Below are 19,336 nucleotides of genomic sequence, written 5' to 3' on the forward strand. Positions count from 1 at the left end.
AACCCCTCCCCCACTGCTCTGTCTCTGATCTGTGCTAGAGTGAGAGCAGAGCTGAGAGCTGGCCCTTTAAGAACCCCTCCCCCACTGCTCTGTCTTTGATCTGTGCTAGAGTGAGAGCAGAGCTGAGAGCTGGCCCTTTAAGAACCCCTCCCCCACTGCTCTGTCTCTGATCTGTGCTAGAGTGAGAGCAGAGCTGAGAGCTGGCCCTTTAAGAACCCCTCCCCCACTGCTCTGTCTCTGATCTGTGCTAGAGTGAGAGCAGAGCTGAGAGCTGGCCCTTTAAGAACCCCTCCCCCACTGCTCTGTCTCTGATCTGTGCTAGAGTGAGAGCAGAGCTGAGAGCTGGCCCTTTAAGAACCCCTCCCCCACTGCTCTGTCTCTGATCTGTGCTAGAGTGGAGAGCAGAGCTGAGAGCAGGCCCTTTAAGAACCCCTCCCCCACTGCTCTGTCTCTGATCTGTGCTAGAGTGAGAGCAGAGCTGAGAGCTGGCCCTTTAAGAACCCCTCCCCCACTGCTCTGTCTTTGATCTGTGCTAGAGTGAGAGCAGAGCTGAGAGCTGGCCCTTTAAGAACCCCTCCCCACTGCTCTGTCTTTGATCTGTGCTAGAGTGAGAGCAGAGCTGAGAGCTGGCCCTTTAAGAACCCCTCCCCCACTGCTCTGTCTTTGATCTGTGCTAGAGTGAGAGCAGAGCTGAGAGCTGGCCCTTTAAGAACCCCTCCCCCACTGCTCTGTCTTTGATCTGTGCTAGAGTGAGAGCAGAGCTGAGAGCTGGCCCTTTAAGAACCCCTCCCCCACTGCTCTGTCTTTGATCTGTGCTAGAGAGAGAGCAGAGCTGAGAGCTGGCCCTTTAAGAACCCCTCCCCCACTGCTCTGTCTCTGATCTGTGCTAGAGTGGAGAGAGTGGAGGATTAAGAGAAATGTAGTGTGTAAAAGCTGAATAACTCGGTATACGTTGGCCAAAAGTCACACAAAATACCATATTTTTGTAGGGATTTTTGTCAGGAATACAGTGGTGTGTTTTTAAAAGCTGTGGAATGTATGGTATAGACGTGAGAAGCATTTGTTTGAGAGTATGTACCCTGAGAGGACACGCTCCCCCCATAGACTTCCATTGTAAGGCGAAAAGTGTCTCCCCCACTTTGACGGCTCATAAAATCCAAACCGAGCGCGTAGTATATTAACCTTGAACAACTTTTAATCAGCACAGTTGGGAGAGTAATGTGTGAAAGTTTGGAAGCCCTGGCATTTACGGTTCAGGAGGAGATAGATTTTGTTCGGGGCGCAAAATTGTCCAAAATTAGACATTCGTGTCCAAATTGTGGACATCCTGTTACAGTTAGGTCAGGGGTGTGAGTGTATGATTTATCCGTCTTGATGAGACGAGTTCAATGGTGTTTGTCCCATGTCTGTAGGACATTCCTTCAGGCTGTGGCGTGGTTTTTTGTGTATGTAGGTGGCGCTATTGAGTAGAGCGCCTCTTTTTTTTTTAATTATCGAATTTTTCGCCGCACCCGATGTGCTTACCAAATTTGGTGAGTTTTCATGCATGTTTAGGGGGTCAAATTAACTTTTGAAGGGGCGAGTGTGCCTTCGAAACATAATAGGGTCTTCGCCAGGGACTGGCTCAGGCCCTAACTACACATCTGGCTCATGGAGCAGGAGAGGGAGGGAGAGGCGGAAAGAGAGAGCGGCCATAGCTAGTATGCTAAGGTGAGCTAGCGGACCTGTGGCAAATATAAAAAATAGAACGAGGAATTTCAGAGCAAAGTCCTGCTAAAGACTGAAGTGACAGAAACCTCTGTATTACACCAAAACATAGTACACAGTGGTGCTGAAAGCGATTAAATTAGCAGTACACCTGAGGGAGGATTGAGTGGTCTTAGAGGATCCATTCATCCATCCATCCATCCATCTCCTCCTGTTCAGGGTGGTGGGGGTGGAGCCTATCCCAGCAGCCTTCCCCCTGGACAGGTCACCAGTCCATGGCAGGGCCAACACATAGAGACAGACAACCATTGGCTCTCCCAGCCACGCCTACGGTCAATTTAGAGTCTGGATTAACCTGGTCCCTCTTGATGTCTTTGGACTGTGGAGGAAGCTGGAGTACCAGAGAGAACCCAGCAGGAACAGGGAGAACATGGAGACTCACACAGGGGTGACATTCTTGCTTGGTCGATAATATGAACAAGTTCACTTGCCGGACGACTCCACTTCTACTCACGGGTCAACACACTCACGCACTCCGGGAAAGAAGCTTCCATGTCAGTCTTTGTTACCGAATCTAAGAACGGCGACGGAACACAATCACGATGCAGGGCAAAGGGGGCGTGTCACACAGGGTCATGTTTCACTTTCAACCGGAAATAGCGTCATGTTTGCAGTGACGCTTGCGGGCAGACGAGGAGCTCACGTGAGCCGAAGCTCGATCATATTCGCTGAAATCGTCGGGGGGCAGAAGTCTCCCTGGTGCTGGAATGTTCTGACTCGTCCCACACGCTTCCCTGAGTCCGTCAGACGAGTTCCACGGTACCTGCAGCCCACCGGAGCGACGAAGCAGGATCATGTCCACCCGCCTGGCCTTCCAGACGCAGCTGGCCTCCATCATGGAGGTCCTGGCAAACGCGGCGGTGGCCGAGATCTGTAAACTGGTGGACGACGACTACGCGGTGGTGAGTCTCCAGATGTCGCAGTGCCAGAGAGAGAACAAGGCCCTGAAGAGGAAGCTGCACCTGCTGGAGCTGAAGATGGCCCGGGGAACCGCGGAGAGGAGGCTCCGGGAGAGCGCCATGAACAGCGGCCGGCCCCGGGTGCACGTTAGCAGCGACAGGCTGCGGGATCCCGCGCCCTCCCCTGCAGGTAACGGCTACTGCGGGGTTGTAGCTTAACGTTCCCTCCTTGTCTGCTAGTGAGAATGAGGAGGCCACTACCGGGCTACGGCATGACGATACCGCATGCGTTTTGTTTGCGATGGAAAAGAGGGAAGTTGTAGTTCTAACCCTGCTGCAGATGCAGTATATCTCCTAGTACTACTGCACTCACCGGGATGGCCGGAAGGCTACAATCCACCGGTCAGGTGGTTCATGGAAGAATGACAAGTTCAACTTTAATTTACATGAAGAAGGGTCAGTCAGCTGTGCTGGGGTGACCTGGTAGAGTCCTCGGCACCGACTGGGATGGTAGATGCTGTATGTGCCTCGCACCAATAAATGAAACAGCCAACCAGTTGCTGCCGTGCAACTGGGCCCTGTCGGGTACCGGTCCACATGATGCAACTCAACAGCAGGACACTTTGAAACATCAGAATCAACTCAAGAAAAAGTACAGCGATATAAAATACTGCAGCGCGAGTATTCAACGTGTCGCCTCGGTCAGAAATCCTGCCAGCACTTCCCACTGATGTTGATGAGGAATTCCATTTGTCGCTTCCTGACATGCAGCGAACCAGGATCTGGAGCTCCAGGCCTGGTTGTTGTCAGCTGCAGATGATGAGGTTCTCTGGTCATCCAGAGTCTCTGGGCTCGGTGATAGAATCTGACCGTGTAGGGGAAGATGTCGAGGCACCTTGATGCTTACGGCTGCAGGGGTCTCTGGACGAGCCGGGGAGATTAGAACGCTGTGTTTCACCGAGAGGGGGGCGCATGTAGAGTGTGTGTGTGTGGGGGGGGGGGGGGGGGTAGCGGTGGGCAGCTCGGAGACTGAGCAGTGAAGGAGGACAGAAAATGAGACAAACTGTGAAGGCAGTGATTGCAGAATGCAGAAAAATGTATAAAGCTTGAAATGATTGGGGACCGTTAATAGCAGCAAAACTGTTTGAATCATTCAAAAACCTCCAGGTCTGGTGTGATCCAGGTCTGCATGCTAACCCTACCCCCCCAGGTCTGGTGTGATCCAGGTCCCTATTAAATGAACCTTAAATGCATACATTAGCAGAAACTTGGCCCATTTTTGATCTCTTGTTAGCCGGACCTGCTGGTACAAATTTTGGCTGAAATTTTGTGTGTATGTTGAGTCCTTTTCAGGTCTGGTCTATAATCAGAAGCCTGCAAAGTGTATTATTTTGAACATTGACCAGATATACTATGCTACGCACGTGAAGACGTCCTGTCTGGCTCCATCTGCCCGTGCAGGTTTACGATGTTCATCAAAATGACTCGCTGCCATTGCCTGATAAACGGTGTGCCGGCAGGTGACTGGTCAGCAAAAGGAAATGCAGGACACCGACCAGATGGCCTCCAGTCGGGGTCGGTGATGTGGAAAGCCGGCCGGTTCCAGTTCCTGGCTGAACAAGCCATGAGCTGAGCTGTGGTTCCATCCCTGCTCTTGGATTAGTCCTTCAGGGTCTCTCAATTGCAGGGGAGAATTCAGTGTTTTTGTTTAAGGGATAAATGTATTTGGTGGGATTCAAAGAGAACACACAGAACACAACGATATTGATGAAGAGTTCAGTGTATTTGAATAGATGAAGTGTGTGTGTGTGTGTGTGTGTTCTGTGTGTAGGTGCTGCGTTTGAACAACAGATGGAGGCGTCTCTTTGGTCTGGCAGGGCGACTGCAGAGGATGCCACCAGTGAACCTGTCCAGAGTGAGGTATGCATGTCATGTGACTGCTATACTGACAAGTGGAGTGTGAAAATGCAGCAGGCAGCGAAAAATACAATGGAAATACCACTGATGCCAACGGCGTGGACACGGGTGACGTGAACGCGAAGCTGACGGCGTGGACACGGGTGTCGTGAACGCGAAGCCGACGGCGTGGACACGGGTGTCGTGAACGCGAAGCCGACGGCGTGGACACAGGTGACGTGAACGCGAAGCCGACGGCGTGGACACGAGTGTCGTGAACGCGAAGCCGACGGCGTGGACACGAGTGTCGTGAACGCGAAGCCGACGGCGTGGACACGAGTGTCGTGAAAGCGAAGCCGACGGCGTGGACACGGGTGACGTGAACGAGAAGCCGACGGCGTGGACACGAGTCTCGTGAACGAGAAGCCGACGGCGTTGACACGAGTCTCGTGAACGCAAAGCCGACGGCGTGGACACGAGTCTCGTGAACGCAAAGCCGACGGCGTGGACACGAGTCTCGTGAACGCAAAGCCGACGGCGTGGACACGAGTCTCGTGAACGCAGTGGACACGAGTGACGTGAATCTGACGCGGTGGACACGAGTCTCGTGAACGCAAAGCCGACGGCATGGACACGAGTGACGTGAATCTGACGCGGTGGACACGAGTGACGTGAATCTGACGCGGTGGACACGAGTGACGTGAATCTGACGCGGTGGACACGAGTGACGTGAATCTTACGCGGTGGACACGAGTGACGTGAATCTGACGCGGTGGACACGAGTGACGTGAATCTGACGCGGTGGACACGAGTGACGTGAACGTGTGACTTGTTCAGTCTCCAGATGTGGAGCTGGTGGAGCCTGAGGCAGTGCTGGTGAAGGAGGAGAAGGTGGAGCCAAACATGTCACAGTATGGAGGCGCCTCAGAAGCCTTGGTAGGAGGTGAGTGTTCTAGAACAGAGCCGTCCCACCAGGGGTCATGGCGGTTGTGGTTGCTGTTGACAACCTGGGGCTTCATAGCTCGTAGTGAGCTGTGCACTTTTGGGTGAAAATGCTGGCGCAGGGACACAAGTGTGAACTGTGATGTTTCCTTCTCCCCGTGTGCGTCAGAGGCCGTGGTGGAGTCTGTTCCTCAGGGAGCTGCTGGGCGGAAACTGAGCCTTGAACAACAGGAGCTGCAGTCCAGCCAGAGTGGCAACAGGAGGAAGATGAGCAGCAGCAGAGGAGTGGAGGTCAGTGACTCCTCTCCTCTCCTTAAGGGTCAACTCTCTGTTGAGGACAGAAACTCGCTGCAAGAAACGATAAACTCACAGCGATATGTCGACAGCGGCAATCCTGACTCACATTTTGACGTGTTGTGTGATGATAAAAGCGCTAACTTGTTGGTGGGGGAGTTTTTTGAAAATACCCCAGTGGCTGAAGTTCCAGGAAGGGGGCAGTCTTGTTCGTACTTTCTGGCAGCTGCTGATTTGCCATCAACATCTTCCAGTATGAACGGCTGGGCTCGGTACCCTCCTGGTTCACTTCTGGCCCAGCCCACCAGTAACAGCAGCAAGACCTGCCAACGGGCCATCGCCAAAGAAAGACTTTTCATGTGCAACTATTGTGGCAAAGCTTTTAATCGACCTAAGAAGCTGGAGATCCACAAACGTGTCCACACGGGGGAGAAGCCCTTCAGCTGCTCCACATGTGGTAAAATGTTCTCAGAGGCCGGGAACCTAAGGAAACACCAGAGAGTTCATACTGGGGAGAAACCTTACAGCTGTGGCATGTGTGGTAGGGGCTTCGCATGGATAAGAAACCTGAAAACACACCAGGTCAAGAGCCACCCTGACATTTACACGGAGGAGACGTGGGAGCACAACTGAAGACTGTCCTCAGCTCCAGTCTAGAGGCGAAGACATCATGTGTTTTCTTTGTATGTACACGTTAATTGTCATAAATAAATGAAAATATGTTAATTGACAATGAATACAAAGTACTCTCAGTAGTGTGCAATGAAGAGGCAGACAAAATCATGTTCCCTTGTTGACCACGTGTTTCTTGATAACAGTGAAGGTGCCACCACACATATCAGAGACCGTGGACGGATCCAGGAGCCTCATGGTACTGATATCATTGTTCTTTTGGCCAGGAACCCCCTCGCACTCCTTATGGGAAGGACAAGTTGCATGAAAAAGGATTATGCACTTGGTAAAACAAAAATCTAATTTTGTATGGAATGGGATTCGGATAACAATTTGCACTGTTTGGGTCAGGACAGGGACTTCCTCCAGAACCGAATGAGTCTTTGTCTACATGAAAGTGTGTCTTTACTATTTTGTCAACAACTGGAAAGACTAAAAACAACTTGGCGTCATATATACATATCTGGTGCTCGCCGTGGTGCTCAGAACAACCTGACTCACTGTTGTAGCAGGAGATGAGGGCGCAGCTCATGCTCTTTATTTCTGTTAGCAGTGCAGGTGAATCCAAATAGACTATATTGTATGTATGTGGTAGTACAAGTACAACAAAGGTTCGACCTATTAAGCTTTTGCACTCAAAGTATTTTAACAACTGTATGAAGTCCTTTTCACTGTATGGGACCTTGTTGCTGGAGCTCAACTAACCTCTGAATACGCTGAGGCTCTGTTACAAACACTCTTCCTGGACAGGAGCGGTGTGCCTCAGGGGGGTGTCGTGGGCCCAGACGTCTCAGCTGTAGTTTTTCCAGTTATCTTGAGGTGCTACTTTGATAGATGTTAGTCTCTATGTGGAGTAATGGTCTGCTCCTCGTCCAGACATAAAGACTGGCTACCTGCTGGCCGACAGCTTTTTGTTGAGTGCATGTGTCACATGAATAAAAACAACTATTTTTACTGTTACAATTCTGTGACTCAAAAGATAAAAGAATCTCAGGCGCCGTGTGTTAGGTTTGCATGATAAGATTGACACTTAATTGGTACTGGCAGACACTAGCAATTATATATGTGTGTGTGTGTGTATACATGTACATACATATATATATATATATATATATATATATATATATATATATATATATATATACGTACCTATTTACATACATATGTGTGTGTATACATCCACATATGTGTGTGTATATACATGTACATACATATATAATGTGTGTGTATATATACATATAATGTGTGTATATATACATCCACATATGTGTATGTATGTGTGTGTTTATATATACGTGTACATACATATATACACATATACATACACACGTGGATGTATATATACACATGTATATATGTATGTATATATATACGCGTGTATATGTATGTATGTGTATATATGTATATACATATACACGCATATACGTATATGTATATGTATATATGTGTATGTATTACATTACTTTTTCAAAATAAAATCTGTATTTGTGTTTTTCAGTATGAAAAAAATGCTCTTTAATTTTATTTGGCTGCTATATCGGCAAATAGCAGCCAAATAAAATCAAATATGGGCAGAAAACCCAGAATCATGCGTCCTCATCATCCCAACCTCCTGTCGGTGGGAGTCCCTGGTGTGCCGTCACTCTCAAGTCAGGTTGGGTTTGTGTCACCAGAGGGCGGCGGCGTAGCACAATGATGATCATTGTTGTTACTCCTATTAGTGCTAAGACATGGATGAGGAATGAGATCAGGGCGGAACCTTGGTTTACGATGCTGGCCGGGGTTGTTTTCTCACGGCCCTCTGTCGAGTGCACCGAACATCTCACCCTTCTCCTCTCGCGTATCTCACCCCTCATATCTCAAATCACAGCCTTCCAATATCTCAATCTTCACCTCTCCAAAGTCTCACACTTCATCTCACTCTCAGCCCATTGTCCCACACCTGTCATATCTCATCCCTCCCCTCTCACATCCCATGTTTCTCCCCTCAGCTCTGCAATGTCACCCCTCACATAATACGTATCACATCCTCATCTTCCGTAACTTACCTGCATCGCCTCTCCAGTCTCACCCCTCACACCCCATAACTCATGCTTGCCTTTCATGTCTCTCATTCCTCACATCTCGTACATCGCACCCTCACCTCTCATCTCGTCTGCTGGTCTTGTTTTTGTTTGGTTTTCAGAAGCTGTACTTCGATTGGCTCTTACTGTGTATAAAAATGTCTCACCCCACTTGTGAAGAGGAAGAACAGCTCCTTCTCTTTCCCACATTCATCATTTAAACATTCATTCATTCATTTTTTTGAAAATATAATCTGATAACCTTGATCTTAAAAATGTCTTCAGACAAGGAAATGGACTTGAAGAAATATGTTCGTGTGATTTTTACGAATCCCGTGGTTTTACCATTTCAGCACATTCTGTCAAAGATGATGTCTTGAATCAGTAAGTTGAAGCTAAAGCTGACCTCAGATGACCTCTGTGTGTTTCCCAAAGGCGTTCAGATGAACACTGCTCAGCTTTCCCCTGCACCTGTCACTGTGTCACCTTCCCTCAAAAGAAAAAAGCCTGAAATACCTAAAGGTGAAGCGACAGGAACCGTCCCCGTCACCTTTACGAAGCATTCGGCAGCCATTGCCTTGAGAGCCAAATGTTTGAACTCCATGACGATGAGATGGTCTGGGACTGACAGTTGAATACACAGAGTTTGTTTTCTTTATCAAACATGACTTCAAACTGAGGATGACGTTAGAGGGAGGAAGAACCAGAAATCAAGTCTGTAAACAAGCCAGTCAGTTATCATGGTTGCTTGTTTTGAGATATTCTTCAGATGATATGAACAGTTCTGTAGGGGTGTGTGTGTGTGAGTGAACTGCAATGTTTCTGCTGAAGTCCCATCAGCTGTTCTGTCTCCGGTCTGTGCAGAAGGGGGAGGAGCCAGATGTAGTCCTGGTGAAGGTGGAGGAGGTGCAGCCAGCAGCAGGAACTCGGAGGCTGAAGGGCCTCAGCATTCAGGAGGGTGGGTAGACGCTGACATCACTCCGCTGACCTTCAGATAAAGCTTCCAAGCTCAAACCAGCATGCTGATATCTTTGTAGCCACTTCAAAAGAAAAAGTGTAGGTCAATGGTCAAACCCCTGGAGGCTATGTTTTTAATCAACAGTTTGTTCAAAGCCATGGAACTTTTTCTGAATTTTTTCTGTTTGAGTTGATTACAAACCTCAATGTGGCCCATCTGGCTGCTCTTACCAGTTCAAAGGAGCGCGGATGTGAAAAACTGCAAGTTCCAACACACACACACACACACATGCACACGCACACACAGACCGACAGACAGGTCCTGCAGGCCTTTTTGGACCAGTCATCATATGGAATGACCAGACAGTGTCTCAGACTTCCCCTTCACCCTGAGATGCTGTCTCTCATGGGAAGTGAATAAGTTGGGATCACTGATCTCTGTAGCTGGTCCCCGTGTGGACTCCTGTCACATGGAGAGCTGATCCTGAACCAGCTGGATCATAATAGAGAACTACTTTGGTCTCACACAGATGGTGTCATGCTCTGCAGCTGTCAGAGTGGGATGTCACCGTTGTTAAGCTCCTTCCTAGCAAGTGGGGTGGTGAGCGTCTTTGCCCACGAGGGCACCTGAAGGTTCAAGTCTTCTGGATGGGTCAAACCACCTGTTGCACGAAGAAGTGGAACCATAGAAACCAGTAGGATTATGAGGGATGCCAACATGGCGTAATGATGGCAGTGTAACCACGGCATCCAGCTAGCTGCCTTTGATTAATCAATAAGTTCAACAAAATCTTGGGGTTCATATTGCTGTTTATGGTCAATTACGAGTCTCCCTCTGAGTGTGATTGGCTGCCAGCTGTCATACAGTAAATAGCTGGCGTCATTAGCGCTGGATTGTGGCCCAGTTGGCTTCAGGATCATTTTAGGTACTGGTCTAGGTGTGATCCCACCTTCATCCTCCTTCACACCCAACTGCCTGCTCTATCTTTCTATCTTTCCATCTGTCTGACTGTCTGTCACATAGGGGTTTGTTGTCCTTGACTCCCAGCTTATGTCTCTAACTCTGTGTCCAGGTTTAGTGGAATCCAGCACAGATGACTACAGAGGGGTGCTGCCATTTGATGAAACCCCTCAAACCTCCTCCAGTCAGCTGTCTGAGCTTCAGGAGTCTGCCCGGGGCTACTCAGAGGTCAGCTACGGCCGTCCCTCACTGTGGACTAATGGGGGGGGTAGTTATAGTCATGGTGACAGCCCCCCAGGGCCATCCTCACACTGTGCACCTGTCTCATACCTGTCAGGTGCACACACTGGAGTAGAGCCTGGCAGGAGTGGGAGGACTTTAGCAAGTGAAAGTTCTTGTGATTTTCTGACCTCCATGTCCTTCTCACAGGCTGCTATTATTGACCTGTCTGAGGAGCCCAGCCTCCCTCAGGTGTCAGGTCCACTGCAAGCACCCCAGCAGCCCCTGAGCCAGGGTCACAATCAGATTCAGGACTGTCCAAGTGCTGAGGTGCAGCAGAAAATGTCCAGGAAACGGGTTTGTGTCTGTAAGTTCTGTGGAAAAGGGTTCAGCTCCCTGGCCAATTTAGAATCCCACCTCAGGACACACACTGGCGAGAGGCCGTATGGTTGCAGCATCTGCGGCAAAAAATTCTCCCAGTTCTGGAACCTGAAGATCCATCGCAACATCCACACCGGGGAGAGGCCGTACCCATGCTCACTCTGCCCCGGCAGGTTCTCTGACCCCAGCAATCTCAAAAAGCACCAAAAGAGACACCACCTCCAGATGTAGGCCTGTAGTCAGGGAGTAATGGTGTGCTAGCCCCTCTTTAGCATTAACATCTGGGCTCTCTGGGCTCGTTCTCTTCTCCAATGATCAGGACAAAAAACAAAACACAAAAAGCAAAGCACTCTAGCTAATGACAGGACTGACGCTGTGAGTGACTTTTGATCGCCGAGCTGCTGTGATGTGATGGACGTTAGTTGACTCCCTGGAATGTCAGAGCTCTCTGATCCAGAACTCTTCTCCCAGAACTGTTTCCAACAACTTGAGGTTGACTCTCACTGTTTGAGCGACTGAATTCTTTTCAGAGCTGGGGGGGTCATGAAGGGTTAGTTTAGACAACATTCAGTCAATGATGTTTGTTGTGAATGTCTCGTATTCCTGTTTTCCTGTAAGTGATGAATGTGCCACCTGTATGTTTGATAATTCTGTAAAAAAAGCCTTGTAGCATTGACATATACTGTAGTAACACTAGACTGTGTCACAATTTTGTACAATCTTGCTTCATGTCCAGTTTGCAATGTAAAGAATTAAAACTTTTAAAAACATAACTGGTGAATTTGTCTTTTCATTCTAAATCATGCATTACTCAGTGCAGAGGGCAGTGAGATGACAAAATTGTGACACGATAGTTTTCATGAGTCTAAAGTGCAACGCTACCACGACGCTGAGTCTTGACTGTATAATCACCAGGAGCAGGAAGACGAAGATGTGAGCCAGATGATGGACTCCTTTCTTAGATCTGTATTGTGAATATGTATACATACAATAGATTATTAGCTTAGCATAGCATTAAGACTGGAAACTGCTAACCTGCTTCTGTTCTCATAGGAAACCAGACATGAAATGAAAATCATAAGCACAAAATTGTTCATGTATGAAATACTCCGTAAAGAGGAGGCTTAAATCCCCACGCCCCCTGAGATAAGGGCCAGTTATTGGGGCCTTCATATTAACAGCTGATATCACTGCAAATATGTCTGAGTTGTCTAAGAAATAATGAAAACCTCAAAAAATCTGTCCTGCAATGTTAAATTGAGGAGAACTTCCTGGATCTCCCAGGTTCCACCCCTGCTGGGAGCTTCCTGTGTATAGCCCTGTAGACCAGAGTTGGCCAAATTACAGATTACTTTAAATAGTCATCAAATTGCTGTATTGATTACTTGATTTCAAAAGAAATGAGATGGGTTAGTAGTCAAGTAACTAGTACCTCACTCGTATTCAGTTGAGGGCAAGTCCGCAGTGAAAGTCACCAGACCACCTCCACTGGACGCCCGCTGGCTCTGGTTCCCCCAGAAGAAGTGTTTCCTCCACCAGATTCACTTGCTGCTGTTTTTGTAGATTTAGTGTAGGTTGAAAACATTTTTGTGCCACACATTTGACAACGAAAAAGGGTGTTTTTTTGTCTTTGGCCGAGACATGAAATCACTGACTTTACTTCAGACGAAGGAAGCCGTTTCTCTCCTCCCTCCTACTTGGTGTGTGTACACGAGTAGCCATCGAGCACACACACACGTCAAGTCATCTACATGAGGCTTGAAGGATACAAAAGCCTCTCTCTGCATAATCATAAGCAACAATGTATAGTAATTACTCAGTTACTGAAACCCAAAGCAGATTGTCCCACACTGCAGAAGACAGACACACTGGACCAATCACATGACCTCCTTGGCATAGAAAAAAGTCAAGACTCTAAGAAAATGTGTTAGTTAGGATTTTCATCCCCGTCTCCAAGGTGAAGGAGTGTTCAAGCCAGACAAGGTCCCCTGATGCAGCGTCCATGTTCACATGGCCAGAATTGGCCAGTGAGCAAATGTTCCCCGATGAGCTGAGTCACTCTTTTCTCCTTGATGAGGTTCAGATCACCAGCATCTCGTCTAAGTGTATCCTCTCCTTCCTCTCTGCAGACTGAAGTGCCACCGCCCACCCCCAGGGCATCAGAAGACTCCAGTAGCAGAGTGGTGGTCCAGATGAGGGTCCCAGACACCAGTCCACAACACTCCCAACCCAGATCCAGTACCTGCCAGCAGCTGACTTCTGAATACTCCCTGTTTGAACTAGAGGCCTTCTTCACCCGCTGGGCCCCAGATAATGAGTCTGTCTCCACTGCTGCTTTGTGCTCTTTTACTCCAGATGACTCTGCAGACCAGGTCCAGGATGGAGTCATCATTGTAGGGGCTGAACCACAATCTGAACACCCGACTCAGGCAGCTCCAGGTTCAGCTTCCTCAGCAGTGCAGAGTGCTGGCCAGATGCTGGCCAGACTTCCCATTCAGGAGACACTCGGTCCATCAGGTTAGTTTGCAGCTTTTCTTAGAGGCGGAGGAATCAGTTTTTGACCTGAACCTTGTTTTTTGTTTTGCTAGAGCTGGTCAAGTAAGACCACCTAAACTTGTGTCTTCTCCCTTCTATAAAACCTTGTGAACTCCTCATAGTCTTAGTATATAAGATAAGCCCTGCCCTCTGCCAGTGCACATTTTGCATTACCCACAGTTGTGCAGTCAAAGCCTGAGAGTGAATTGTACCTGTTGATTGTTTTCCCCTGCTCCTGCTCTAACCCTGCCAGCAGCAGGAAGTGTGTCCATGCCGCCATTGGCCCAGCGTCCCTGGAGCAGTACAGCAGCCATGGTACAAGGGGTGCACATCTCCCAGCAACAACACAGTGGACCCCCTGCCCAAACCACACTATCCACTGCCAGAGCTGCTGTAACTAATTCAAAGCATGCTGAGAAAAGTTCAGCTACCAGGACAATGTGCTCCACTGTGCCCCCCCTCAAAGCTCCTCAAGTCAGGGGGTCTGCAGCAGCAGCATTGGCCTGCATGGATGCGGCCAGTGCTGCGCAGCTTCGAGTCAGTGCCCTGGCTCACCACAGCAAAAACCTAGCTGGTAGCATGGTTCCTGGGGAGCACCGCAGAAAGAGCTACATATGCAAAGCCTGTGGCAAGGCTTTCTCCGGCTTGTCCAACCTGGAGGCCCACAAGAGGGTCCACACAGGAGAGAGACCTTTTCCCTGCAACACCTGTGGGAAACGCTTCTCTGAGGCTGGGAACCTAAAGAAGCACCAAAGAGTTCACACAGGAGAGAAACCTTTCAGCTGCCAGCAGTGTGGGAAGAGGTTTGCTTGGATCTGCAACTTGAGGACACATCAGCAGTCGGCAACTGGCTGCAGCCCCCACGTCAGGGGACGCTTGGGGCTGGGCTGATCCTTCTCTTAATGCTGTCACATCTGATCCACTCAGTGGCTCATTGCTGTTTGCTGACCACTGTTGTTTAGGGGTTGACAGGAATACTGTGCAACTGCATAGTGACACTGTCTGTGTTTGATTCATGATGAATCACTGTAATTGTGTGTTCAGACCAAAGGTGAAGCCTTGTAGTTACGTACCAGGTTCATGTAAAAATGATAATTAGCACATTTGTTCTGAGCAAGTTGAATGACACACAATGACATGACGCTGTGTCATGAAAGCTGATCACCATGAAGATTCTCCTCATGCCACTGATGTGGAATCAGACATGGAGGTCAAACTCACTATAGCCATTCTGACCTGAAGTCCCTTCAGAAAACAAGTATTTGAAAAGCTACTTGCCTGACATCTTTTGGACAGATTTGACTAAGCAATTGATACATTGCAGAAATGTCATCATGACGTCGTAATTTCAGCATCTTTTTGGTGTGTTCGGCAGCCACGATGCAGAAGCAGGTACTGGAGACAGCTTGGATGATGCCATAGACCCAGACAGACATAGCAGGGACTTCAGGAACCAGGCTGCAACGGGGTTATTGTGCTCATTTTTTCTATGATGGACAGAAATGTCCAGGAGATAGCAAGCATTGATTTGACCTACTTCAGTTTAAGTGTGTTAAACAGCGTACACACAGGAAGGTGGTGTGGAGACCAGAGACCACACAACCTCAGTCACATTCTACAGCTTGTGGTGATAGCTGGTGAAGTAACGGCTGGCACAATGCATTAATCTCATCTTTAAAGGAACGTGTGAGGCAACTACCTATGGGAGCCAAGAACACTGTCAACAGATGAGAAATATAATAATTTATAAACCAGAGTTGCCTTGGCAACCAGATCTTGGAGTGACCCTTCATCAGCAGACCACTGGTGTTACATGTGTGTGCAGCTTTACTTGTGTAACACAAACAAAAGTAGTCTGTGTAGCAATGTTAGCTTGGTGTTTGGTCTTAACATAAGAAAGTAGCAGAAGCTGCCATGTGAAGAACCAACGTGCTGGTTTAATGTGACTCAGTAGATGCACATCCCGCCTACATTACTACTGATCACTCACAGAAGAACCGCGTATCCTGAAGCCACCTTTAGCTCACCTTCCAACTGTGAAAAAATGTAGAAAAATAATGGAGCTTACCAGAGCGTTAACTGCATTGCTGCAGAGGATGAAATGGTACGAGCCGATGTTTCACATGTAAAGGAAGATTTTCTATGGTGGCTCACAGCCAGTCCGTCCATCCATCCGTCCATCCATCCATCCATCCATCCATCCACTCATCCATCCATCATCCATCCATCCATCCATCCACTCATCCATCCATCCATCCATCCACTCATCCATCCATCCATCCATCCACTCATCCATCCATCCATCCATCCATCCACGCACCCATCCATCCATCCCTCCCTCCATCTCTCCATCCATCCCTCCCTCCATCCACCCATCCATCCATCCCTCCCTCCATCCATTCATCCTTCCATCCATCCCTCCCTCCCTCCATCTATCATCCATCCATCTATCATCCCTCCATCCATCATCTATCCATCATCCATCCATCCATCATCCATCCCTCCATCCCTCCCTCCATCTTCCCCCTCTTCTCCTGTAGAGGGTGGTGGGGGTGGAGCCTATCCCAGCAGCCTTCCCCCTGGACAGGTCACCAGTCCATGGCAGGGCCAACACATAGAGACAGACAACCATTGGCTCTCACAGCCACGCCTACGGTCAATTTAGAGTCTGGATTAACCTGGTCCCCTCTTGATGTCTTTGGACTGTGGAGGAAGCTGGAGTACCAGAGAGAACCCAGCAGGAACAGGGAGAACATGGAGACTCACCCAGAAAGACCCCGTGCTGCAGCCGGGGCTCCACCCACAATCTTCTTGCTGGGGGCCACAGTGAGGACCACTGCTCCACCCACAACCTTCTTGCTGGGGGCCACAGTGATGACCACTGCTCCACTGGGCCGCCCTACCAGCTAGTCTGCTCATTGAAAATGATGTGTGTTTGATGTCAGATTACAGCCCTTAAATGTTGTTTGTTAGGTAGAGTTCCATTACTTACTTACTTACTTACTCTTCTGTGATGCAATGCTCAAGGAGGCTGTTGACTTACTGTCTTCAGCATCAAGTTCAGGTGAGACCAACACAATGAAAATAAAACCAATATTCTGCTTTCAATTTGTTGCCTTATTGCTTATTGCTAACATTCAATGCAGGTTTGAAATTTACCAGTCAACGTGGGTTCACTGAGATGAGGCGTCTCTCTTGCAGTAACACCCTGCTCTCATTAACACGGTGCACATTCTGACTTGCTCACTTACCTTAACATTGTGTGTTGTATCTGACTATTACTATCCTGCCTTTGCTACTTGTGGGTCTTGCGCTGGTGGACCCTGATCTGTGATCGACCTTGTCTACCTCAGATAGGACAGGCTGATCGGGGCTGTAGGTGTGGCACTGATGTCACGTCTCTTCAGGTATCTCCTGGTCCTTCGATCACCTTGTTCATCCTCCAGCCTTGTTGACAGAGCTGCTGACAAATGGAATGTTGGGCAGCAGTGCCCTCCAGCACGCTTGGGTTCAGGCCACACCTTTTAACAGTCTTTGGTTGATCTCTGCACCATTTTTTTAATGCCCCCCCCCCCCCCCCCAAATCGCAGCCAAAATGTAGCTGGCAGTACTGCACTTTGTGTGGAGAGTGGTCCTTCAGCATCCTGATGATGTGAGGGAGCCAGAAAAGTAGGTGCTGGGGTTAGCCTCCATACCAATGCAGTTGATGTAGCAGAATATTTCTGCTTGGAGCACTCAGCCATGCCAGATCATCCTCAGGTGACAGGTGTGCAGCGACCTGACCACACAACTGTGGTGGAGAGTTGTCATGATGTCTGCCAGGGGGGCATTATTTGATGTGGAGATTTAGGCTCATGTTCTGAAGGATGCTTCTCCACCAGTTACTCACTCAACAGTTGCACATGTGGCATACACAGCCATCAGTGGGCTGATGTACCTACGTCCTTATTATTTACATGTGTAACTTCCATTTCATTCAGTTTAGTTCATGTTCAGGGTGTGGTGATCATTTTCTGTGTGTTTTCAGATAAGGTAAGCGATTGGTTCATGGGTTTAAAAATGGCCTGTTACCCAGCAGTATTCATTGTCTTCATCCAACCAGCAGAGGGCGCCTTCGCTGTGTGTGCAGGGACAAGGAAGTCCCACGTGAATATATTCAGAGAATGAGAGCACGTGAGTGTGAAACTACTGTGAGTATGATTAATATTTCATATTTTTGGTCTTTGTAGAAAAAATAAAGAAACTTTGAATTCACTACACACTCACGAGTTACTCACTCACCAGTTACACACTCATAACTACAACCAGAGCCTGATCTGCTTCCACTTGGCTGCTCTCACTGAGCAGTTAGTTGTTATATGCACCCAAAATGTGTCTTTTTCACAAATTTGTTGAACATTTGCCAAGAAAATCCCTCCCCTCGACTAGTGTGGTGTTTCAGTGTTCTGCTCCGCCTTCCCGGTTCATATGCTGATTTCCTATCTAAATGCTCAAAGTCTAAAATCAGATTTGACATTTGAGCAGATCCAATCATTCTTGTAGCTGATTTAAATATTCATGTGGACATTGCTAATGACTGCCTGGGTGCTGAATTCATCTCGCTGTTGGACTCTGCAACTCTTGATGCTTCTGTGTACAATAACTCTTGAATTGAACCGTTAGTAAGCTGCTCGACCATCACTTAATAACTTTTGCTTCATCTACAACTCTTTATTTCAAACACAGTTACATGAAAAAACAGCAAATATTTTTGTCAAAGGGGATGTGAACTGAGACATTTCAGAGTTAAAGTTACATGATCCAACATATTTACACGTTTGAAACAAAGGCTGAATATGATCTCGTACGTTAAACACATAGCTTTAGCACTGTAGCAGCACCCATAAAGGTCTGTATAGTGTGTGATGAGGCAAACCCCAACCAAATGGAATCTTTTAAATGCCATTGGTATGTGGGGTCTGTGGGGGTGGGGGTATGTAGGTATGTATGTACGTATGTTTGTACGTATGTATGTACGTATGTATGTACGAATGTATGTACGTATGTTTGTACGTATGTATGTAGGTATGTATGTACGTATGTTTGTACGTATGTATGTACGTATGTATGTACGAATGTATGTACGTATGTTTGTACGTATGTATGTACGTATGTTTGTACGTATGTATGTACGTATGTATGTACGTATGTATGTATGTATGTATGTAGGTATGTATGTACGTATGTATGTACGTATGTTTGTACGTATGTATGTACGTATGTATGCACGAATGTATGTACGTATGTTTATACGTATGTATGTAGGTATGTATGTACGTATGTACGTATGTTTGTACGTATGTATGTAGGTATGTATGTACGTATGTTTGTACGTATGTATGTAGGTATGTATGTAGGTATGTATGTAGGTATGTATGTACGTATGTTTGTACGTATGTATGTAGGTATGTATGTAGGTATGTTTGTACGTATGTATGTACGTATGTATGTACGTATGTATGTACGTATGTTTGTACGTATGTATGTAGGTATGTATGTAGGTATGTAGGTATGTATGTAGGTATGTTTGTACGTATGTATGTACATATGTATGTACGTATGTTTGTACGTATGTATGTACGTATGTATGTACGTATGTATGTACGTATGTTTGTACGTATGTATGTAGGTATGTATGTACGTATGTATGTACGTATGTATGTACGTACGTATGTACGTACGTATGTATGTACGTATGTATGTATGTACTT

At 47.6% G+C, this 19,336-nt stretch overlaps 1 protein-coding gene across 1 annotated transcript in view; it reads left to right on the forward strand.

Moving 5' to 3' along the window:
• LOC147256766 (uncharacterized) overlaps positions 1–16,734 on the forward strand; it is a 50,716-nt gene extending 33,982 nt beyond the window's left edge. Inside the window, 9 exon segments of the mRNA XM_086210003.1 lie at positions 2,486–2,856; positions 4,498–4,586; positions 5,400–5,505; positions 5,674–6,434; positions 6,437–6,481; positions 9,398–9,491; positions 10,564–10,679; positions 13,181–13,568; positions 13,840–16,734. Of these exon segments, the coding sequence (XP_086066129.1) occupies positions 2,486–2,856; positions 4,498–4,586; positions 5,400–5,505; positions 5,674–6,434; positions 6,437–6,481; positions 9,398–9,491; positions 10,564–10,679; positions 13,181–13,568; positions 13,840–14,477 (2,608 nt within the window). The 3' untranslated portion in view covers positions 14,478–16,734.
• Positions 16,735–19,336: the final 2,602 nt, after the last annotated feature.

This window comes from Aulostomus chinensis, chromosome 8 (genome assembly GCF_037954235.1).
Source record: "Aulostomus chinensis isolate RoL2024-O1b breed Wild chromosome 8, RoL_Achi_v1.0, whole genome shotgun sequence".
NCBI lineage: Eukaryota > Metazoa > Chordata > Actinopteri > Syngnathiformes > Aulostomidae > Aulostomus > Aulostomus chinensis.